General features: G+C 39.8%; 1 protein-coding gene across 2 annotated transcripts in view; it reads left to right on the top strand.

Moving 5' to 3' along the window:
- Positions 1–25,406, top strand: part of tpst1 (tyrosylprotein sulfotransferase 1) — a 39,646-nt gene extending 14,240 nt beyond the window's left edge. The window contains exons 3-6 of one of the 2 annotated variants that reach the window (XM_063906816.1): positions 8,847–9,045; positions 22,878–22,928; positions 23,479–23,547; positions 24,961–25,406. In XM_063906816.1, coding sequence (XP_063762886.1) covers positions 8,847–9,045; positions 22,878–22,928; positions 23,479–23,514 — 286 coding nt within the window. In that variant the 3' untranslated portion in view covers positions 23,515–23,547; positions 24,961–25,406. The remainder of the gene's footprint in view (positions 1–8,846; positions 9,046–22,877; positions 22,929–23,478; positions 23,548–24,960) is intronic. The other variant, XM_063906817.1, reaches the window with a different exon arrangement.
- The last annotated feature ends 422 nt before the right edge of the window (positions 25,407–25,828 follow it).

The following is a 25,828-nucleotide window of genomic DNA, read 5'->3' as shown; positions in this document are numbered from 1 at the left end:
GACGCAGGGGTGGTTAGATAAATATTTGCTGTTATAACAAATGGAGATTTGTGCCAGCCTCATAAGCTTCACACTGTAAGGCTATGTCTGCCATGCATCACATTCCCGGTGCAATAGAAATGAGCTTGGACATGCCCATGTCTACTTAGCTTTTAACTACTTGTCCTTGAGTGGAGAGAAAGTATGGATTTGCTTTTAACCTGCAGACATGAAAAACGACATGTAGGTAGCAGTGTGTCAAATCGTAGATATCACTTTCTATTGAGTATCCGTTACAGAAGGCCTTAAAAATAAACATGCACCTTTGGCCTTCACATATATCCTCGCTATGTTTTTCACTAAGCCTCGGAACTTTCCCTCCATTATTTTTCATTTGTAAATTAAACATCCTACGACTGCGCACAGCGAGGAACCTAGTCATTAGTGAGTCCATGAGATTATATCTGCACTACACTACTGTAAGCAGGTTTCCTAATGGCCCTGCCCGGTGTCAGAGTTGTTATTGTTTCAGTGATCTGGGAGGGTTGGACCCCTCAAGCATTTCCTAAACGCCTTCCAGGGGCCATTCCTCGCTTCTGTCTATCCCCCAGCCCCCCATTCTAACACCCCTTTCCTGCCACGTAGCACCAGAACACACTTCATGTCCCTTGGAGACATTTGGGCTTCGTTTTGTTATTGTCTGCATAGGAGAATATCTCTTTTTACATTTTTTAGAACTCTAGATGTCTTAGTGATACAAAAATTCTAATTGACTCAATTTTTTTCTTGACTTCCATGATTTCCCTCTACTTGACTTTTAGAAGAAACAATTTAAAGATCAAAGAGGCAGTAGGTTAGAGCAAGGGTCAGACAAGTTCAGTTGGTATTCAATTGCGGGGGGGGGGGGCAGTGTCTTAAAGCACAGTGGAAAGAATAAGATTGGTAACGGATATCTCATTTGTCTCGTGCGTTGACCAACCGAGAAATATTTTTGAGTTAAAGGACCTTTACCACTTGACACCAACCCGCTAACATCTGGATTTGTCTTTAGAGGGAGAATTCCGCATTCATTCCTGGAAAAAATGGCTTTTGTAAAAAAATCTTGAGCCTTGTATTTGTATTCTTGTCTTAGGTGGATTTATAAAAAACAAACAAAGGTGAGACTTCCACTTTTATCAGGGGCCAGATTTTTTTGGTCAAGGGGTAGATTAAGGCCATGGGATACAATTCAACTGCTACTGAAGAGATTTAGTAATATGGCCACATTAGTTACTGACTTCCCCCAAAAACTAACCTTCAACTGATGATAGATCATGTAAGACCTTTAATGAAACCTAACATCAGCACAGACCTACAATGATAAATAAAACATCATTTAAAGAGCAATGTTATTTTTACTAACCCTACTCCAGTGACGTTAAAAGCACTAAGATTCTCTCTCAACGACTCTTCAGCAGTGCAGATATTTGCTGACATGTAAGTTTGAAAGTACTTGATGTGGTTTAAAGGAAGGCCTTCTTGACCCTCAAGTTGACATTAGATAAATAAGAGATTGACCAGGGTCATGAACCTGTTCATTATACCAACATCCCTACAATGATAAAGAACTTTGAGACATTGGTTTCATTGTAATGTGGTTTAAAACTTTCAAGCCAAGAATGGCACAATTCCAATGTTGCTGACCATGAGAATTTTCTTTTTTTAGAGTTGACTTGAACTGTTACCACGCCTTACTTGTGTGGTTGTAGATAAGGTCATGGGAAAAGAAGGGACAGAATAGATAAGGCAACTGTGGCCAGATCCACTGCAAGCACAAATCTAGTTAAACCCTGGAGGTAAAGAGATGTACATTTTATCCAACTGAATTTGTTTGGCTTTGATTTCATCCCTTGTCATCACTTTGTTCGACATCAGTTTAGTCTTTGAGTCTGGACACTTGCACCTACGACAGAGTTCAGTATTTTTGTTGGGTGATCACTGGACATTTGATATTGCTGGTAAAGGATATTTTCACACACACTTTTATCAACCCTGCTTTAGTTCTTTAAAAGGTCACAAGGATCTTTGTTAAGCGTAATAGAATTTCTATTTTTCTGCCTGTTCCCTGCTGGTAACAGATAACACATTTGTGATTTAATATCTAATGGCATTACAGGTTTCCTTCACAATTCACTGTTGTGTTCCACCGAGTAGACAAAGTATCACCAGTCATCCTTCTTTGCTTGATCAGAGGTGAAAATGATGAGGGTGTCACGATTATCCAAATTCAAGATTTGATTTTACTATCAATTTTCATCAAATTTCGATCAGATTTAATTTTTTTTGTCAGCATGCTTAAGACCTATGTGCCTTTGAACTCAAAAAAAGAATACATCTCAAACTCAAAGCTCGGACAAAGTCACTTGAATGTATTTTTACAATAAACCTAAGAGTAACAGTAGTTTTTAATGTAACCATATATTAAACAAGTCTTTAAAACAAAATCGACAATTTATACATCTTTTTTAACTAGAAGTTAAATCCTGAAACCAATTAGAAAAACTCAAAAGCTCATCTTAAGAAGCTGTCAGGTGCTTAGATACCATGGACACTCAAGTGCTCTTCAGCCATGCCACTACAAAACTGGACGGCTACAACTCAATGAAAAGGCCTCTCCAAAGACAATGTCTATAACAAATGTCATTCTCAGTTGTGTCTACTTTAGAAAATTAGGGTCATATTTGAATAAAACAAGGATAATGTTTAACCATTTTCCTTGGACAACTGTAAAATGCTCGACCGCTTGAAATTAGAATAGCAAATGTGAAGCCAAAATGTGCTAAATTTCCGCTCAGGCAGGGAGAGTGATAAGAGCTCTTTGGGGTCCAGATGGAGTTCTGTGGTCCTTTAGTGCACATGTCAACCCTCCATAAAATGTTCCCATCAAATATTAGTGAATGGGGACAATACCAGACCTGTTTGAGCTGGGCTGCAGATGGGCATAGAAACACTGCTTGGTCTAGCATGTCTACATAAAACTACACTGCGAATAGGCACATGTAGGGACAAATCCAAGATACTTTCTGAAACAATTAATTTCCTGTGAAAAACGATTCAAAGTCAGATTGATTTCACAAAGTCGATGTCTTTGGAATTCAAAGTCATACAAAATATGAGCACATGTATTAAACCACTGCCATATTAACCCCAATGTATGGCTGCACTGCAGCCATATAAACTTAGAAGTCTGTCACTAAAGTGCTATACCTCAGCCCCATTCCCCTTTTTCTCGACACACTTGTATAAGCCACAACTTATGCATTGAAGCATCTCTATGTTGTGTGTCTGTATAATAAAGTAGGCTCAAAGCTTTTCACTCTGTTTGCATTTTATAGTAGAGTTTCTCTGTACACAGGCTGCATGTCTGCCTTGATTCATCATCATACCTCTCCTCTAAATGGGTCCTGATACAATCGACATAAGAAGAAGCCAGCCACAAGTAGCCTTCGGGGCAGCACAACTACCATTTACCATCATTAACATTTGCCCCATCTCCTCTCAAGTACTTTGCCCACAATGCATTAAAGTCAACCCCCATGACACCTGGCAGAAAATGCCTCTTGCCCGCTATAACCACCAGCACTTCTCCCTTTCCAGCATCCCGCCGCTCCCGGTCTCTATCTACATGAAAATCTCAATCAGCTGGCCGCCAGTCCCCAGAGCGGGACCTTGTCTGTGCATTATCATCAATTACCTGACCCTGATTTAGTAGAGGCCATGCCTTGCTGAGCAACTTACTCCATTACTTCTCCCAGCACAGGGAGCCGCTCCACCCCTCCTCCCTAACTCTCCATCCTATTTGAGATCTGGATGTCTCCAGCCGATTCTCTCTTATCAGCCGTTGGTGATACTGAACACCACCTTGGGTAAAGGAAGTCCTGCAATGAATAATTGACAAGCTTGAGGCCATTAAGAGCATCAGCCTGAAGGGAAGTGGTCATGTGACGGGCAGAAAGGTCTTTTGTCACATCACATTTAAAGCCAAGAGGAGGGATGTGCGCGCATCATTTGCTCAGCGGTGTGGGTGCAAATGATTTTAGACTGATGACAGGAAACAGAGGGGATACATATATCACTGGCTTGTCTCTATTGTTTTATTGTGCTGTTGAGTGACTGTGTCTGGCCTAGGGATGGGAGATGAAACTGGGAGATTTAAAAAAAAAAAAAATGTGTTCTGCTAAAGAAACACTAAAGGAACAACAGGACAGCAGAGTTCTAGGATCCGCCGTAGCCTAGATTTATGTCTAAAAGAGCAACCCCATGTAATTATTTTATACCAGTTCAAGTTGCACATGCTCAAAAGTAGAATGCAATGGCGTGCAATTGTTTATTTTTGGCAATTTTTTGGTTTTAAACAAAAAGAAAAAAAAAGAGAGCAGGGGAAGAGAGGATGTTATTGAAGGCAGGAATACTGCTCCACTGTGGTGATAAAACAACAAGCAGCACTTACCCCTCTTGGCCAAACTTACCAGTAAGAATCGCTATGTGCGTGCCTGGAGTACCGCCATGATTTTTTATGCAACATTTTTTAGAATAGCTGGAAACATGGCAACATATTAAGCTTCTTTACTTAGAAGTGAATGTAGCATTGTGGCTGAGTGTTTGTAGGACTGTTTGTGTTTATATCATTGTTCTATTCAAAGCACTTTTCTACTCATTTTCATGTTCATAATTGTAATGTGTGCCTCTCCTGTGACATGTCTCCATGCTTTAATGTTCAAAAAGCTCTTTATTTTTCTCATACTATCTGTGCTGCAGCACCTCTTCTCACCCTCCGTCTGAAACCAGAGCCCAGTCTGATCTGATTGGTTAGCTGGCTGGGTCAACCGCTTAGAAATGTCCCGCCCCTTAACCTTTCACGTACAATGTGTTAGAGCGCTAGCCAATAGGAGCGCGCATGTTGAATAGAAATGTCACTATGTTCACTAAGTAAACAAAGGAGTCCAATGGAGGTGTTTCAGGCAGGGGGGAGTGTGTGGGAGAGAAACTCCCTCTGGGGGGAACACAGGGATTTAAGCTTTTGCAGACCTAAATGGTCACACATGCACAAAAACCTATATAATGCACATCAGGTAATGTAAACCCCCAAAAGCACAATAGGGCCTCTTTGATGTTGCTAAAAAAAAAAGTTTATAGTCAATCTTGAGTGGACCTTGTAGTTATGCAAGGTTTTCGTTCTTGGAGAAGTTCATTGTGTGAATGACCAACAGTTCATGGGTAGCTGTTGTTGTTGAACTGTTTACACATATTTCAGTATTACACATTTTTCTATTTATTAAAATATCTGCTTCCTAAGCCGTAGAGATTTGTCAGCCGCGCTCTCTAAAGTCAGTCTTTGTCTTTATCAGTTTATATCCTACGTCAACACTTAGCAGCCTCCTGGGTCTTGATGGAGTTACCTAAAGTGATTCCCTACCCATTCGTTGCAGAGTGGATATTTGGATCATGGCCCGTCTCTCAGAGACCATCTCCACCATCCTCCTGAGAAGAAAAACCAGCTCACTCTATTAATCATGCAGGAGACTATACCCGTACAGTGTAAAGATTCAATTGCAAAGTAAATGGATTAGAGGAAAGTGAATTGCCTTATTGAGGTATAGAGTCAGACAAGAAACATAGGGATGGAGAAGCTGGACTGCTGACGGTAAATAGAATCGTGTGGGGAGAAAGCGAGCAACCTAAGAAAAATGGTAATATCAATTTAAAGAAAATAGCATTTGTTAGAATTCTTTGTGAAATGACTGCAGTCTTACTCTTACTCTTTTTAACTCAGTACACATTATAACTCTGTTTAAGCCTTGCTTTGTATTTGGCATACAATGTCTTGTCTAAAAACATGGAGATGCTGATGTCATTTTATGGAATTAAAAAGATATATTATAATGATGATAATCTCACAATTATTATTATTCAATCTAAAAATGTAACACTTGTCTGTATTTATCTTCATTTTCCATGCCCTAATAAATGCATATATTAATAAACTAAGACATTTCAATGAAATAAATGGAAATGTAATGCATATTATAATAACAAAACAACGGGTAGTAATAAATTATGACAGGAAAAGTAATCAAATGAAACCACTGACTGTTGGAATTAAAATGTCATCATTGGGAATAGAATAGAATGGCAGACTAAAGAGACTTTGTAAAAAACATTTTTAGAAATCTGTTTCATTCAAACTTTGTGTGATGAGGATCTATAAAAACAGTTTATATTTTTAGGGGCGAAAGGAAAATAGATAATGACAACAGCAAAACATCGCCCTTGAATTTTTTTTACTCATATCTTGGGCTTTGGTATTTGCGGAGACCCTTATCTTAAAATATAACATCAACTTTGGGTTGATATGAAACCAAAAGAAAATGCTGTCATCCGCTCACACCATGTGCTGTCATGTCTTATCTGTTAACCTGTTTTGTTTAGTCTTGTAAAAAGTGACGGGTGCTGCTACAACATGTCATTAAACTATGTTGTTATGAGTGTCACATGTTCAGCTACTTTTATCTCCCAACACTCTGTTCTGAAAACATTTTACAAACTATTTCCTACATCTTGTCACAACCAACATCCCACCCATAATGCAATATGGTATTTTAGAATGAAAGTTAAATCAGCTATCTTGGCCAAGTATGTATTGTGTACAAGTTATTAAATCTCTTCCAAGATCTCGATTTACTTCCAAAGAAATATACAAAAGAACAAGGACAGCTGCTAATACAAGCATGACGTATGTGTAGTATTCGTTAAGAAGAACAATGAATAGAAAAGTTGTTCATCTGTTGAACTGGTTACAGTTCATCAATGACTGCCTGTGGAAAGAAACTGTTCTCTCATTTGTTAATTTTGACATTCAGTGTCAAATATATACCGAGAACAGAAGCTAGAACGGGTTTTTTCTGAGTGTGAGGGGTCTGCATAAATGTAGCCTGGAGCTTTATAAGTATTCATAATGGTTCTTTATTGCAAGTATTATGTAGATTATCAACAATGTAATTGCATATTGTGCAGACCTACTGTTAAACCTCTCATCTGTAGGCAGTACAGATGTCTGCCTACAGATGTGTAATATATATAAATGTCTTTCATCTGTTTTTTGTCAGCGAGATATAAACCTATGGAACTGTTCCAATGGTATCATTGGAAACGTTTTGGGAATTTCTTGAGTCATTTTCAACAGTCCCTTTCATTTTGTTTGTACTTTATCAAGAAAATGATCATGATGATCATGGTTTCAGAGGACAAAGGACGCAGTCCAGCAGCACCATTCCCCTCGCTTGTTGAATATTTAATTTCAGACAATGAATAATTTACGTCGGTACAACATAATGGTGGATTCCTCCCTTTCAAAAATGCTTGCAACATCCTTGGCTGGTGGAGGGAAAGGAGGAGTGGAGGCTTATTCAAAGAAACCGGAATTATTCTCAAAACTAGGAATTTGTATTCTTTCAGCAAACAGATATAATTGCAATTCATTGCCGGGTGAAGTTCTCTTCTCTACTTTGACTACTCTCACATTGACTTAACATTTCTTGACTTTTCATGGTTTAAATATTTCACCTTTGACACAGTGATGGAGATTCTACTCAATGACTGAGCCCAAGGACGATTCAGTCCATATGTTGAGTTTGAGACAAGCTGAGTATAGGAAATTTGATGCATGTTGGCAGCAGATTGAACTAATGGAGTGAAGTGTGATTTATTCAGCACTGGGATCTGCTGAGGGAAGGAAACCAGGAAACCATCTTTAATATTGTCTCATGATTAAATTACAGCCAAGGAACAGAACTGAAGGATGGACTCGTCTGTTTAAACTGGGACATTTGGGGAAAAGCTAAGCTAAAGAAGTAAAACAGTGCGAATATAAATGATAATGTAACAATAAATAATAAGATCCAAAATAAACACAATGCCAAATAAATCCAAATGGGATAATGATAAGGCTTGGCAGGTTTCATAAAAGTAGGAACAGGGAGTAGTAAAAAGAGATGTATGTACTAAATGGTACTACAGGACATAAGCGGGATTGATTGATTAAATATTAGTGCGGGATTATTCTAACTATCAATAAAAGATATACTAAAATGATCAGAGTGACCTTTATTAGAAGTTGATCTGTACCAAACATATGTTTTGTTAAGTCTGTATAATACGAATTATAGGCCAGGATCTTCAACACTTCACCCAAGATGGTATTTTAGCTCGTCTTAAGTAATTGTGCTCCTGCAATTTGGACATTGAACTAGACCAGGGATTCCCAAAGTGTGGTGCGCGCACCCCTGGTGGCAGCTCGCGCACCCCTGGGGGTATACAAGCTGAAACATGTAATGGTGGTCTGGTATAAAAATATTACACAGTTTTGATTTTTAAGTGGGATTTTTCCATAGGCTACAATAAAAAACAGGAACAATAAACATTTCCTTTGTAATCCCTTTCATTTAAAATAAAAAAACTAGAATTTATTAGTTTTTGATAGAAACGTAGAAGAAGACAGCCGCTGGAACGTCTCATGACAAAGTTATTTATATGGCGATAAAACAAAGCTTTGTCGCGTTTTTTTTTTGCGTTTTTTTGGGGGGTGCATCAACCCGGTTGGGACGTAGAAGGGGGTGCGCCGCAAAAAAAGTTTGGGAACCGCTGAACTAGACCATAATATGATATTAACCAAATTTCAAAATTTTGCATTTTACCAGAACTTCAGAGACTTTTGCCAGACATTAAATATTTAAGAATGGATGAAGCAACTTGCCAAATCAACCCTCTTAAGGTTTAAACCTTGGATATTTTATTTCAGATCCAAGCTGAACATTTGTCTTTCTTTCCAGGGTGGAGAGGTCAACAGATCAGGTCATCAAGCCCGTCAATGTGGAGGCCTTGTCCAAGTGGGTGGGGAAGATCCCAGCTGACGTGGTGAGGGACATGGCTGTCATCGCCCCCATGCTGTCCAGACTGGGCTACGACCCGCACGCCAACCCTCCCAACTACGGCCGGCCGGACCCCAAGGTCCTAGACAACACCAGAAGGGTGAGTCGAATACAGAGTGACCAATTCTATTTTCATTACTGTATTCTCAGTCAGTCTAAATTATCCCTTTTTTGAGTTATTACAAAGTAATCATAAGGGGAGTCACAGTTTGTAAGGAAATACTTTAGATGTATTTGCTTTCACACTAAGAATTTTGATGAGAAGATCAATACCGCTCATATTTGAATGGTGATTATGAAGCTACAGCTAGCAGTTGGTGAGCTTATCTTACTACAAAGGCCTTTCTTTAAGCATAAAACCACAAGTTGTCATTTTAAAACTGTTTCGTATGGATTAAACTAACAATATAAGATTCATTAATAAGTGACCTTCAGATGTGCTAATAAGCAACCATTGGTTCCTTTGCTTGGGGCCCAGTTGGCATGTCCCACTGTTTTTTAGTTTCTAAGGTAAGCCTATATAACATGCTGCTGGTCGTTGCTTATATGAAGTGGACAGATATGAGGGTATTAATCTTCTCTTCGATCTCTCAGTCATGAAACTGGACAAGCATGTGAACCAAAATGCTTTACTACTACTTTATAAAGGCCATTCTGTGATTCATTTGCATGTTTGCCCATTCACTACAAATTAAAAAAGTTAATTATTCTATTATTTTAATAGCAAGGATCTGTTTATCTATACAAAAATAAAAAAACGTATAGCCCTCAGGGCTTGATCTAAAAACTCAAGTCAAATGGAATCACGGATTTGGAAAACGTGACACCCCATCATTCAGTCAGTGCTAAGTACTGTGCTCACCACTATGATGCCATTCTAAAACAGATGGAAACCAGTGGTTCTCTGGAAAGTAGGAAAAAGAAATGCACTTGTAAAGTATTTCCAGGAACAAGACAATTACTGGTTGTGTATATGAGTGTCAATAACAGTCAAACATAACAACTAACATATTTTTTATGTAAGATCCCCAAGGAACATTTGCTCAGTTTCTGTATCCATTATACAGTGGGGCAAAAAAGTATTTAGTCAGCCACCAATTGTGCAAGTTCTCCCATTTAAAAAGATGAGAGAGGCCTGTAATTTTCATCATAGGTACACTTCAACTATGAGAGACAGAATGGGGGAAACAATCCAGGAAATCACATTGTCTGATTTTTAATGAATTAATTGGTAAATTCCTCGGTAAAATAAGTATTTGGTCACCTACAAACAAGCAAGATTTCTGGCTCTCACAGACCTGTAACTTCTTCTTTAAGAGGCTCCTCTGTCCTCCACTCGTTACCTGTATTAATGGCACCTTTTTGAACTCGTTATCAGTATAAAAGACACCTGTCCACAACCTCAAACAGTCATACTCCAAACTCCACTAAGGCCAAGACCAAAGAGCTGTCAAAGGAGACCAGAGACAAAATTGTAGACCTGCACCAGGCTGGGAAAACTGAATCTGCAATAGGTAAGCAGCTTGGTGTGAAGAAATCAACTGTGGGAGCAATTATTAGAAAATGGAAGACATACAAGACCACTGCTAATCCCCTCGATCTGGGGCTCCACGCAAGATCTCACCCCGTGGGGTCAAAATGATCACAAGAACGGTGAGCAAAAATCCCAGAACCACACGGGGGGACCTAGTGAATGACCTGCAGAGAGCTGGGACCAAAGTAACAGAGGCTACCATCAGTAACACACTACGCCGCCAGGGACTTAAATCCTGCAGTTCCAGACGTGTCCCCCTGCTTAAGCCAGTACATGTCCAGGCCCGTCTGAAGTTTGCTAGAGGGCATTTGGATGATCCAGAGGAGGATTGGGAGAATGTCATATGGTCAGATGAAACCAAAATAGAACTTTTTGGTAAAAACTCAACTCATCGTGTTTGGAGGAGAAAGAATGCAGAGTTGCATCCAAAGAACACCATACCTACTGTGAAGCATGGGGGTGGAAACATCATGCTTTGGGGCTGTTTTTCTGCAAAGGGACCAGGACGACTGATCCGTGTAAAGGAAAGAATGAATGGGGCCATGTATCGTGAGATTTTGAGTGAAAACCTCCTTCCATCAGCAAGGGCACTGAAGATGAAGCGTGGCTGGGTCTTTCAGCATGACAATGATCCCAAACACACCGCCAGGGCAACGAAGGAGTGGCTTCGTAAGAAGCATTTCAAGGTCCTGGAGTGGCCTAGCCAGTCTCCAGATCTCAACCCCATAGAAAATCTTTGGAGGGAGTTGAAAGTCCATGTTGCCCAGCGACAGCCCCAAAGCATCACTGCTTTAGAGGAGATCTGCATGGAGGAATGGGCCAAAATACCAGCAACAGTGTGTGAAACCTTGTGAAGACTTACAGAAAACGTTTGACCTCTGTCATTGCCAACAAAGGGTATATAACAAAGTATTGAGATGAACTTTTGTTATTGACCAAATACTTATTTTCCACAATCATTTGAAATAAATTCATTAAAAATCAGACAATGTGATTTCCTGGATTTTTTTTTCTCATTCTGTCTCTCATAGTTGAGGTATACCTATGATAAAAATTACAGGCCTCTCTCATCTTTTTAAATGGGAGAACTTGCACAATTGGTGGCTGACTAAATACTTTTTTGCCCCACTGTACATGTATAAGTAGTGCTGATCCTGTGCAAACAGTAGTTTAATATCTTCTGTGGCCAGCCCTATTGATGCTATCAGGGTTATCCAGCTTTGGTTGCTATTGCGGTTACTTCTTTACGTCACATGACAACTATTAAGACAATGCTTTTGTCCCTGTGACGTAATTTTTTCCCCGAAAACATAGATTTGGTTTAAAGGTCTGTTTGCTTAAAGAGTTTTACAGGAGGCAGGCCTTAGATTCTCAGATTGTACCTGCATAGTCTTTGTGCATGTGCGTAGTCTTCTTTGCTGTGGCACTGATATCTTTGCCAGATGTCAAACCCTTTGCTATTTTTGGAGCAGAATATGTTTTATTAAACCCTTTTCCTCAAGCTGAGCTATCAGGTGACATGCTCTGCAGCTCCTCTCTTTGGGTTGCATACTTTATGTCTGAGCCAGAGGACACAGTTCTCTGTTTATTTTTATCCGTCAAGATCTGTAAAGGTTGTGGATTCAAGGTCTTCCTGGTGCTAACATGCACAATTTCTTCATAAGGGATGATGAAAATGTATTGTAAACCAGAAGTTAGAATTTTGAGGGTTTAACACGACCAGTTTAGCTGTAAAAAGAACTCTCGATGCTTTGAATTTGGCATTTTAAGATGCTTAAATATTATTAAGTACACATTATACTCATTTTGAATCATTGACAAAGCATTAAAACCACTGAGAAGAAGATGACTTCATACCCTTGCTCGACAAATAAGCTGCCGATCTAGGATAAGAGTGTCAGTTTGCCATTAGTTTGCCATTCCCTTCTGTTATGGCTGGTAAATTAGTGAAATTTTTTTTATTTTCTCATAGTGTTATTTACAGTATAGTGATAATAAAGACTGCAACATGTCAGTTCCTGGAATGTTTTCAACTTTGACCTCTCCCCTGTTTGACTGCTGGCCAAGCATTCTGGCTGATTGATGCTTTCAAGGACAAAGGCTGGAACTCTTTCCTTGTGTCTGAGTATTTTCTTTAAGTCTTTTCAGCCGTTGTGTCTACTATTGATCTTATCATAAAAACAAAGATTCATATTTACATATATTTCAAACAGGACCTGATTCATAAAGGCCATTATACCAGATAAAACTGGGGGAAATGCTTCCGGACTCACCGTTTGACCAGACACCTTGAATTAAAAACAGTTAACTTTTCAACACCCCGTAGAAACATTTCTGTTGATTTTCATATAAACAAGAAAATCGACTTGTTCATATATTATGTTGTTATGTTGTTGTATGGCAGCCATTCCAGTGTCTGTTGAATTCCAACACAGAAATGTTGTCAGTAGTTTATAGAATACAATAAGTACAAAAAATAATGCATTTAACTCAAAGACATACCTAGAAATAGTCAAACCGGAGAAACTGATAATGCTGCTGTTGTCTCTTCATTTTTTTAAAACAGAGGAAGCATTGAACAGTAATTTGCTAAATCTACAGAGGACTGTGCGACAACAGAATGAAATATGAGGAATGGCTCACATGATGTGCGTTAAACACCCAATGGTATCAATGAGTAAGTACGCTTTGTTACTGACTGAGCAAGGTCAGTAGTTTTTCCTGATTACTGGATTTTTTTGTCTGATATTAAATGTGACACAACTTGTTAGAACGTCTTTGATACATCTATCGCTGTTGAAACAATGTTAGTGTTGAGCTAAGATAAGATAGGAGATAAGATGTACATTTATTTCATCCTGAATTATTGGGGAAATTCAGGAGTTTAAGCAGCAGCAGAGTGGAATAAAAAACAGGACAGTACGGATTCACACATGGACAATAATGTTATTAGCTAAGACTAGATTAAGAGGATGCTATGCAATCATCTACTTTGTTTCTCTCTTTGACAGACTACCATTACTGTTACTCATATGCAGACAGTTGCACTTAAGACCAGGTCTTTGCTCTTGTTAAGGATAGTATTACAGTCTAATGCATCGGTGTCATGGTGTAGGTCATGGTAACTGAAGCCTGTGTGTGTGTGTGTGTGTGTGTGTGTGTGTGTGTGTGTGTGTGTGTGTGTGTGTGTGTGTGTGTGTGTGTGTGTGTGTGTGTGTGTGTGTGTGTGTGTGTGTGTGTGTGTGTGTGTGTGTGTGTGTGTGTGTGTGTGTGTGTGTGTGTGTGTGTGTGTGTGTGTGTGTGTGTGTGTGTGTGTGTGTGTGTGTGTGTGTGTGTGTGTGTGTGTGTGTGTGTGTGTGTGTGTGTGTGTCCTCTCTTATCCTGACGCGTATCATGCGGCAGTGATGCTTGAGCAAAGAATTAACACTATTTCCTGCCATTCCCACAGGAAATGTCTCACTGGCCACATGTTTTACTAGAAGATTCTCAGTGTGTTGTGTGGTTGATTTTTCTCTCTCTGGAAATCTCAACAGCTATTCCAATAATGCTTGATGGGTTTGTCTGGAACCCAGTTTGAGTTATTATACTTTTCCGAAGCATTTACATTGTTTTTCCAATAATCTGAAAGGAACCAAGAAGGGGAACAAGGACAGAAAAACAGACTGAATTTGGTGCAATTTGTCATGTTGTCAAGACCGTTGTGACTCCAAGGGAAAACATTTGGAGTGTACCATTTGAGGGGAAAGGGAACCTCTTCTTTTCCTTTGTGAAGTTATTGGAAAATGTGTGTGACCATCAACAGATGGAAAAATCTGACTAGGTGGCAGAGTTGCAAATACCTCTTCCAATGCTCTTCACAAGATGCATTCAACCTCAGATGGACGTAAACTGTTACAACTGTTTTATTATATGTTTGCCTTTTATTTCAAAGTCACCAGTGTGATCCTAACTTCCTCTGAACAATATACCTAAGTTGTAGGATTTAAATCTTCTTATTACATGGCTTAGTTGAATACTTGATCTAATTGGCCAATTCAGAACACGTGACACGTTGTTAATCCAGTAGTAGACAGTCAAGGATTTATTGACCGTTAAGGAGTATCAAGAAAGAGAAAGGAAATGAGGTTAAAATATGGAGCCCTGGACGTTGTTAGTGCATCAGAAACTGTGAACAGAGTCAAACAGTTACAGAAAAACTCGATCAGTGCTGCCATAAAGTTGTTGTCACAGTTTTATTTGTTCGTGCACCGTGGAGTTCTTTTTTTCTAAGCGGAAGAAATACGATGCTGCTTGTTTAAAACCTTCACACTTTGATAAAATTGTGCTATTTCTTAGCCATTCTTTACATTAGTAGCTCTGTTGACTGGGTAGCAGGAATTATAGACGGGCACACTGGTGATTAAGGATGTGCCATAATAAAAGAGTTCAGTGTCTCAAATTTAAACGACTGAGAAGAAATGCGTACGTGTGGCGAGAAAGGATGATGAAGGGCCTAAACAGTGTGTACAGCCGATACATCTTTATATTTAACTTTGTAAATCAAAGTTTATTTATTTCAAATAAATGATTGGAACAGTGGAAAAGCTATACAAAATGTCTTTTGTTTTATTTAGTATTTGTGCATTTTGAATGGTTGACTCCCAGCTGAAACCCAAGGGGCGGGCGCCACACTCACTTTTTCTTTTACATGTTATTCTAACTGAAGCTTCTATCCAAAGCGACTGGAGTAATTTGGGGTTGCTGGGGGATCAAAACACTGCTCGGTATATGCTTATTATCCCCTGAGCCACATTTGGCCCGACACACCTGTGGAGACTGATAAGGGCCAAACTGAACATTCAGCACAGGTTTGTTATCCTACTACCAGGCGACTCTTTCAAGAGTTCCAAAAATAATTGAACACATTCAACAGATCATGGTCAATCCCGTACAGTTCTAGAATATGCTTACAGCTTTTTGCATCTGGCTCCATGAATTTTGAGGTTGCAGAGACATTGCGGACAGCTGTTGCTGATCAATATTCCATTGTGTTGAAATGCTCCTAAAATTACAATGCCTCATCTTAAGAAAAGTACAAAGTTGCACATTTCCCAAATGTTGGTCTGTTACTTTAACGGTGGGCATACATTCTGTATGTTACCAATTTTCTATCAAGGCTGCCATATGTCAGTGTGCTGGTCTGATTTCAAATCCTCGTGTTTTTCCAGCCATGTTAGCATCATGTTGCGCATGGTAATGCTTTTCAAACGTGCCTTTGGTCCTGTTTACATATTTTGGATGGAGTAAATATCCATGTCTTCTTCCGCCTCCGCTCTCTGAAATAGTTAACACTGTCCTCGCAATAGGGTTCCGTGTCTGGACGACAACATGTGCGTGTTTAAGCTCCTCTGATTAGATTTATGCTGTGTTCATCTGTACGTTATTACTGCCACTTCCCTGCGTCATCCCAGCTGCAGGGGCTGCACTATTGTTTTCATGCTTGTACATCAGATACGGATTTGTAACAAAATCTACTACAGAAAATGCTACACAATTGAATGTATGTCCAAAACCTCCCACTTTTTAAAACACTTCTAAGGCCATTTTTTATTAAAGCCCTGTTAATAAGTGGGGTCTGTTGTCTTACTCGTCAGTAACATCATAACAACTACAACAGTCTTCACATGCGGGCACCAGGCACTACACGGAGGTGAAAGGTCGAGTGTGCTGTGGTGGCTGCCTGAAGAATGCATTAAAAGAAGAAGGGGGGCAGGGCTGTCAAAGGGATTGAATTACAGTAGAAAAGCAATGGTAAAATAAAACAACAATTCTATTCCTTTTACGGTACAAAACAGTAGTTTGTAGTTTCAGAAATGAACTACACAAAACAAGGACAAGGGAGTTTAACTTCTTGAGTCCCCAAGACTGCTTTTATTGTTGTTTTAGTCATCAACTTCTGAGAATATTTTTTTTCCATTAGTAGCACCCCCCCTCCCTAATATTCTCTGCTGCATTGCCTAAGACATCTGGAAAGCAGCCCTGAACTAAATCACTGTATGATGAAGCCACATGTGGAAATGTTCTTCGCTGTCTTGGGTTTTCACCCAGCCCCATCCAAACATTTATCCTTCTGTCCCATCTCATTTTCAGCCCTGAATTTCACCACAGAATATGCAGCCTGGTTCTCACTGTTTAGTGAATACATAGTTTGGAAGCAGCCATTGAACCGAATGTTTGTGTTGTGGAGACGGAGCGATCTGGATGATTAATGAAGCTTGACCTGTTGAGGGCTGCCTTATCTCAATGAGGCTCAGTTGTTTTCTACTGCCAGTGAACACCAGTCTCAAGAAGTATCAGCTCTGTGGTCAAAACAGTTAACGGAGTCAGTCCTCTGTCTTGTATAGATTTAAGAAATAGAGTTTCAAGGTAATTATTTATAACGTGGGGCAGTAAAGAGTCCTAATACCAAGAAAATACTTCTTTTTTTTTACCACTTATGGTTCCCTCGTCTCAAAGCCAACACATTTTTAAGAGTGTTTGTGATTAGAAGCTCAAAAAAGTACTGTGGTTATCCCAAGCGTACTAAACTTTTGAACCTCAGAAACTTTTATTTGTTGTAAAAAACGGCAGGTGTTAATAAGTGACTAAATTAACGCCATCAGAATCGGAAGCATAGACACAAGAGTGACATACCAGATAAAAAAAGATACAATAATACAGAACAAGCTAAAATATTAGTATACTGTAGATGAAAAGCACACATTAGTTCATCTCGAATAAAATATGTAACTAAGTGCACATCCATGGCTAAAATAATGAGCAGCGACTTCAGAACTTAGTGACATATGTGATGTAAGGTGTTGCGATATTATAAAAATGATGATGATGGTGAATCACGCCGACAGTCCACCTTTAGCCTAGCAGTGGTTATAAGCAGCCATATGACTGTGATAGTTCCTTTATAGCAATACATGAGCGTTTTATTTCTACATTACCGAAACTGCAACCCTTCCATAATCACAAGGTGGTATTGATTTATATTATCCTGCCGTGTTGGGCGGGAAGTTTATATTCTGCAATATACCATTATCAAATGGGGATATCCCATTGCTTTTTGTCAAGGCACCCGTTGCGATGCTTAGTTCCCAGTTGCACTAAAATGAGAGGGAAGAGACCTAGACCTTGTCAGAAAAAGGTTTGTTTTGTTGTTAGTTTTAAACATCTGTAGTCATGGATCTTTTATATCTCTAACACAGTAATAAAAAATAGTCCCTCTTGGGGTGGGTTCAGTTCATACTTTTGATGTTGATCAGGGTCTCAGTTCACAGAATTTGCATAAAAAAGTAAATAATAAAAAGATAAAATTACTGCAACCCTCAACTAATGACTTTGTTAAAATGACAACACCCTGAGTTGTGTTGTTTTTGTCGAGGCCTCCCCTCTGACTGCTGGTCAGGAGAGGTGGTTCGTGCTTTAAACGAGGCTCCTTGGGCCCATCTCTTGAAGCTGCGATCAATAGCTTTTAAGTGGCTTTGCAGTTGTTCCGATCCCTGGTGAGAAATGGATATTGGGATCGATAAGTTCTCACTTTCCCACAGTAACAATAATGAGTAAGTAGAGAGATGAGAATGAATGTGTGCAGAGTTCCTCGTCCGGCGTGTTGTGCTCTGCTCTGCAGCAGAAACGATTCCTTCATATTGCTGCTAGAAGTCTTATTGATGTGCAGGCTTATCACATCGTATTGATCCGGGGCCAGCGTCAGTTCTCAGCCATCGTGAAGCTCTTTGGCTCTTAGACCTCCACAGAGACTCATATTTATAAAACCATCGACTATACGAGCATGGAAAAGAAAGTGACTAAAAGATTTAGTAATGAGGACTGCACATGAAATGTTCAATGATCCATGTGTCTAATTCCTTCAACTCGTATCAACATTGCTTCAAGATGGCTTTTTTTTAATACTAAATGCAAAGATACTTTGATATCTTACTTGAAGGCTTGGCTTATAGAAAACTTGTTTGACATTTAGTAAATAAAGCTTCAAATAGGAGGTTTCTCTGAGCTCACAGTCATTCTGACGGTGCTCGATGAAGATGTTGTTAACATAGTTTAACCAACAAACTCTTCTGAATGATTTAGATTCCATTTGTTTATTTCAAATGTTAATCCTTGTCTGAATGTAAGCAGCCGTACACACACTTTCCCTGTTCAAACCTATGATTAACAGTAAGTTAACAATGTTATAAAGTGGTGCTGAACTGATACCTAAAATCCTTAAATGACTCAGCATTTTCATTGTGGTTAGACCCTTAAATAATATCTTTGGTTGGATATCAGACATAAAGTACATCAGTAATTACCCTACTAGTGAATGCCTAAAACCTCCTGTGTCATAAAGATAGCGGATGCTAACAAGTGACTAAATAAACTACTAAGCCTCATCACGCCTTTAGCTTAGCGATGTTGATGCGACCTAGCTGTAGTTTGTTTATAGCCTAGCATTAGCTATTACTCCTGGCAATTACATTTACGCTACCAAAATACCATAATCAAATGGAGAAATCCCATTGCTTTTTGTCTAGGAATCTCTTGCCTTGCAATTTGCGAGTCAGCCTAAAAAATGTGTCATCACTGCACCACTCTATTAATCTGAACTTGCATCCAAAGCAGACTATCAGTACTCAACAGTTTTTGATAATGGGACCTGATTTAAGGTAAATCCTAATACTTTAAACAGATTAATTGTGTGTCTGTTGGCCCCCTGGGAAAGATCTGCTACAAGGAGATTAGGGAAGGAAAATCATTAAGCGTCCTCTCAAGTTATTCCTCTCTCGAAAAACAATCTACAAACACAGATTTTTGAGCCTGGTCGATACGAGTTTGTATTATCAAAGCTTATTACAGCCCCCTGACTCCACAAGCATCGCACACACAAGGAAAGAATCCTGAAGAGTTTCAGTGTGTAGTTTGGATAAAAAGCACTCTGTTTGAGGTAACAATATCCCTGGAAACCTGGAGGGTGGAAGTTGACTGCTGTGCAGCTCAAACAGTCTCCCCTGCCGCTCCTGGCTCAGCACTGGCAGCTTTTCAAATGCACTGGGCTGTTACCACATTTAAACCCCCGGGACTGGGGCTTAGTCACAGGGAGCCCCTGCCATAATACTGAGACTGAAGCACTGCAGGCTTGAGTTTGGCTCCTCCACACTGGGCTGACCTGCTGCTTGTACCAGCATGCACCTTGGCTGACCCCACTGTGCTAAACCCTGCCTCTGGGCTCTTCTGAGGCTCTACCAAACTTTGGTCCAATTTGAATTTACATCTAGGAGATACACTGTGACATAGGAGCTCTTATTTTGAAGCAAACATATGTTGATTAGCAGAATGTAGCACAGCGTGGAAGAGAAAGCCTTGTTCTGTTTATATAAAAAGCTATTCTTGGTATTCTAGTGAAGCTACCGCGAGAATGCTACATTTTTTAAGTATCCAAACCTAAACGTAGCTGTGCAGCAAAAGCTCTTACTTTCAGTAAGTCTGGCCAAAAGTTGCCAGGTTGGCAACACTGACAGCCTGTCCCTTCTCCTTCCAAAGCCACTCTCATAATCATTATCATAATGAACGTGTAAAACAAGCATGGGATCTGTTACCACATTTTATAGTTATGTAATTGGAGAAAGTTGGCTCGTTTTTCACAACTAAAGAGGAAACTCGACTTCAGTGTTCCTTTGAAACTCAATTTGACTAACATTTTGACACGATTTTCATATTTATGGAGTAATTATACAGTTTTTGATGAACAGAAATATTGTTTTCTGGCAACACGTTCACATTTTACGGGGAAAATCTGCATGTTGGATTGCGGGCGCACGGCGACGGTTAAGAGGGTGCAGCGCCCCGTTACCCGGTTTAGACAAAACCCTGGTATAGACAAATAGTTCCGAGCTCACTCATTCAGATGTACTGACTACCTATGATTGTAATACGAAGCCAACTCACTTTTAGAAGAAACAATGTGCTTCTGACAGACACCTTCATATGAGTTTAAAAGAGGTCAGAGTGTTTTCATTTAACCGTGGGACAGGGAGGCAGCGCAGCGTCACTTCTGTCAGACAGATGATTGGCAGGCAGAGCTCCCTCTGATCTGGCTGAGCTGTATTTCATCTTATTTATATGCCGAGGCTCGAAGCGGCTGTGACTCTCAACAAATGAATATCCCTCCTTTTCTTGAACAGATCCTTCAGGGGTCACAGACCTGGAGGTCTGACAGGAGGAGGCCGACTTCATGTTACGGCGGAGATCCCAACATGTAGCCATGAAGTCTGGGCTTCCTCAGAGGTCGCCCTTCACCTCTCTGTCCTCTGAAGGACACATTGATCTGAGGCAGACAGCTCCGGCACTTAGATATTTTTTTTTGTCCAACTAGAGGGCATTCTGCTCCACTACTCCCTCCCTCCTCTCCTCTCTGTGTGAGCAGAAGGTTTGGACGGGCTCGAAGCAGTCTGGCCCGGAGCCTCCACACGCTGAGGAGGGGGGAAAGCTGCAAAATGGCTCCCGGGAGGAAATCAGAAACATGCGCTCGCCTCCCTGTCTCTGGTGTTGGAAATAATGTGAGATTACGTTCAGTTTCTGGCGCTGACTTCACTCCAGGCAAACACGCAAGCATGCATGAAGTCACGCAGGGGGATTAAGGAATAGGTTTTTGGAAAAGTTTAATCTTGAGAGCTCGGGGGGTGGGGGGGTGGGGGGCACAGGCACAGGCACAGGCACAACACTTCTGATCCAATCCTCCCACACTACGGAGGTCCAGCACAATCATTATCTGATCAAATAAAACTCAACACTGGATATGTTTTGTGTAGATGCGCTGTTATGTCAACCATCAAAAGGAGGAAAACATTTGTAACTATAAGATAAAAATAAGCACGTAAAAAATCTCTCTTTTAATAGGTCAGTCAGTCTGTGCCCTTGTTTACTGCCTGAGTCCTCTGTTTGCATGTGGATGTTGGAAATGTCTCGAGTGCAGTTGAGATTAGTGGTGAGAGAGAGAGGAAGTCAGAGCAACAGAAACACAAAGCAATGAGAAACCACAAACACAACACAACAAGCAAACCTGTTTCCGTCTTTAACCTTTCTATACGTAAACACTCAACATCCTGCACAACATGTCTAGGGCTACATTTAATTTGACACAACATATTGATTTAAACTAAATGTTCTGGTCTGATGATCTTCAGAATCAGAAATCCTTTAATAGACCCACAGCGGGGAAATGTACTTATTGCTTCGGCTAAGGTTTCTGCTGAAGTTAGTAGCCGGCTGAACTGTGGCTACGTAACTTCAAAAGGCGGGACCACTGTTCCAGGTTTTCTGTCCCAAGTCTGCTCACATTTTCTGTTCCATCAAACAGAGCCCACACTGTGTTCCGTTAGTGTTTACTTACTGTCTGTCTTCTTCTTCTGCTGCGTTCTCTGTCCTCCAGCATTGTGTTTTTAACCTCCTTATGTCTCGCACTTTTTTAATTTTTAATTTTAATTTTTATATATTCATTGAATTTTCACAGGGTAACACATTCAAGGAGGAGCATGATACCAATATGTACCCCCTTTTCTCCCCTTATTCCAAATACAGAACACATTCTCCACACATGCAATAAAATAATAATAAGTATAAATAAATAAATTAGGTAAAAGGAAAAAAAAAAAAACAAAATAAATAAAAGCACACTTTTTTTTTCTTCACTGAGGACAGTTTATCCATCCTTTATCCTTGCTCTCCAAAATATCAAAATGAATATTCTATATTTTTTGATGGAGGATAGTATTTTTGTGGCCACTGCTTAATTGAAATTGACCGTACTTCTTTCTGCAGATTGATACAACTGCATACAATCCCTTAATCAAAACATCGGTCTGTACTTTTCCACTAGCAGACAGCCAAATGACCAATCAGAATGGAGTATTTAAGTTAGCCGTGTTAAATATACTGTAGCGAAAGGAAAACCACTCGTTGCAGACAGCTGAATAAATAACAAACGTGATGGGAGGAGATGTGATAACGGTGGGATCGAGCTGTCTCTCTGCTGCCGTCTCCTCCTGTTTCATGTGTTTATCTGTGAGTCCTTTGATATTCAGCTTCCATCTGTCATCACGCTGGTGTTCCTCTCCCCTCCACATTCTTCACTCTCTCGGGCTGACAGTACGACCTCATGCTCTTGCGTTGTTTTCATTCTGGAGGTGACTTCCTGTGTAGATGTTGTGGAATGAGACACAGGTTGCTGAAGGAGTGTGTGTAGCTGTGGCCAAGGAGAAATCACACACGCAGAAACCCTCTTCAGTAAATCTTCACCGTGGTAGTCCAGATGTTGCATTAATGCACACTCAACACATTCATGGAGCTCTAAACCTGGTCCTTTGTTTTTCCAGGTCTTTAAGGGTGAATTTCAGCTACCAGATTTCCTAAAAGAACAATCACAGGTACAGTAACATTCCTGCCTGTTGTTTAGCTTCTCTATCATTTTTTATTTTTTTAAACAAATCCAGTTTTTGATTTGAGTTGGACCATCTGCAGATCAGTGGAAGATCTCGTTTATGCTCACATTTACACATCTCCTGAGTTTCATGTCATTAAACACAGCTTGTCATCTGGTCTCCGCTTCATGATTGTCTCCATGTTTTTTGGTCTGTAGTGGTTATTTTGTTTGTGAGTCTCTTTATGTTGTCTCTCGGTTTAAGAGATGTTGTCTGCAGAGCACTTGTGCCCTCCTCTGGTAGTCACAGCAACCTGCATCTCTTTTCTACATGCTGTAGGAACTCACTTCAGAAGAGTCTTTCTGCTTTTGCTTTGTTAATAATGCCTTTTTCTCCAACACAATCCGCCCTCTATTTTCATTGAATAAGGGGAAAATGAGATAGTGATTCAGCTGATTGGAACATCTTCTTGGTGCTCCTTGTTTTACATGCTGGTATTTGTATTCCTCACTGAGACTGTAACCTCAGTGTGTCTCATCTCTGTTCCGCCATACAGATTCAGAAGTCTGCAGAGAGACCCAACCCCAGTTAGGAGCAGCGGGGGTGCCATCACCACCACACACAGGTACGCAATACACTGTTACACTCCATTACATTCCTCTGAGCTAGTTACTTTGGAGATTTGAGGCACATCACAACTTCTTGGAAACAAACTCTACATCAACATTCAAATGCTGTACCGGTTTTATTTTCTTAGTTTTTTTGCATTTGACGCATCGCACAGTTGCAGATGAGATTAGGCTGCACCAAAATAGAAAATACTTTCCTATTTGTAGAATAAGTTTCCAGTGGTGGCTCCAGAGCTTTGTAAAGTCAAAATGTGTTGAAAATGAACTTGTAGTTTTATCTAACGAGATGCGCATTTGTTTGTGCTTTAACTTAAACAAACGAAATGTTCACTGCGTGCTCCTGCTCAACGCACATTGTATTAACACGGCAGCCAACTAATGAAACTGACTAGTATACTCATAAAAAGAGTTGATTTATTGAAAAAGTCTAACATATTTAATCCGATGAATCCATTTTTGAGTCATTATTTAGTTTGAGGATTTTATTCCATCGTTTTCAATGATTATAAGGGTGATGACGTCATACAATTTGAAGTTCCTGTTAAACGTTAATCTTAAGTTTACAAAATCATTAAAACGTTCTCTACCTTAACTTCCTCAACTTTTAATACTTTACATCCTTTATTCACAGGATCTTTACTTACACTAGAGTACAGATGGTATTCTGCTCAGACCTCTACAGGGTCCACAGACACTTCTGGTTTAACATTTCTCCCAGCATCCTGTTAGCTTTCCTGCCACCTTAGATCAAAACGTTCGGTATGTGGTGTTCATGTATTCATTCTACGCCCAACTTTAATGAGAGTATAGTTCCAATCATGAAGAAAACTAACTTTGGAAGAATGTTTAATGGTAATCATATTTCTTCTCATTATGGTTCAGTCTGTTTACTGTTTTGTGATTAATCAAATTCATATATAGTCTTAAATAAACTGAGAAACCAGTAAAAAAAATGCTAATTGTCCTTAGATGACTTCTTGAAATGACCAGTCAACAATGATATACATATCTCATACTGATATATATATATCAGTGTGTTTGTCGTTTTTGCTTGACAAATATATGAACAGATATGAGAAAAAAATGGTGTATTAATGCTTTGCTTTTTATACCAATGAACAAACAAGATGGAATTTATTTATTTTGAGCCTGAATGCTGTGGTGGGATTTATTTTTTAACCATTTCTGCCAGGCTATATTTCTTTATGCTAAGCTAACCCACTATTAGCTCTGTCATCATAACAAGCGCTTTAGATCTTTTCTTCTAACTCTTGGCCATAAAGTGGATAAGGGTATTTCCTAAAATGTCGTGTTGGGAGTGGTAAGAGGGCGAAACCCAAACTAATAAAGTTTACAGGCCGTCATGAAACTGCTTTTAATTAAGACTATAAAATGTGATGTCTTAACAGGACCAGAGGAGCGGTCGGAGAGAGAATCATGGACATCGTCTCACCCGTCTCCCCGTGTGTGTTGGGCCTCGGTCACATGACCACAGCAGGAGCGTCTCCTCAGTGGAGTCTTCGGAGAACTCCTGGCCTTGGATGTTGTACTGTACAGAAAATGATACTAACACTTCTCACAGCCACAGAATGTCTGCTGATTGTTCTTCTTGGTGTCACATCACACTCATCGATTTTTAGACATTATTTCTGGCTATTTAGACAAACAAACTCTGTGATTCTGTTGTAAGAAACTGCAGTGAACCCAGATCGCAAGAAGCATTTATGAATGAAAAAGTTAGCTTTTGGAAGATGCAATACCTATTTTAATGTTACTTTTTTCATGCCTTTGTATTGTGCGATGTCATGGGTACTGATCGGTATCAACCATGATAAACATTGTTGTTTTTTTTAAACCTGTTGTCAGTCTGGTTATTTTTGGTTGAATGGTGACACTAGATGCTAACTGTGTCAGGTTTCTATTTGGTGTGATGCAGCTAGCGGGCTCTCAAAGCTTTGTATGTTGACACTGGTGAGACCAGTGAGACCGGTGCGACTCAATTATAACAGTAAAGTTGCAGGACAGAAAACCAAACTAAGGGAAGCACAGGTTCAATCCCGCCTTGACCTGTGTCTTTGGGCAAGACCTTTCCCCCTAAATTGCTCCTGTGGGTATTTTCTACAGCAGGGTTGTCCAAACATGTTTCACCGAGGGCCAAATAAGGGCGGGGCCCCTCACTAGAGGTGATGTATATCGCCTCATTAGTTTAGTTATCAGTTCGCAAAATCAATCAAACGTAGCAAAATTATTCTTGATAATTTAATATACGCTTTAAGA

Source organism: Eleginops maclovinus, chromosome 18 (assembly GCF_036324505.1).
Source record: "Eleginops maclovinus isolate JMC-PN-2008 ecotype Puerto Natales chromosome 18, JC_Emac_rtc_rv5, whole genome shotgun sequence".
In the NCBI taxonomy this organism is placed as follows: Eukaryota; Metazoa; Chordata; class Actinopteri; order Perciformes; family Eleginopidae; genus Eleginops; species Eleginops maclovinus.
This window is presented reverse-complemented; position numbering and strand designations above follow the sequence as displayed.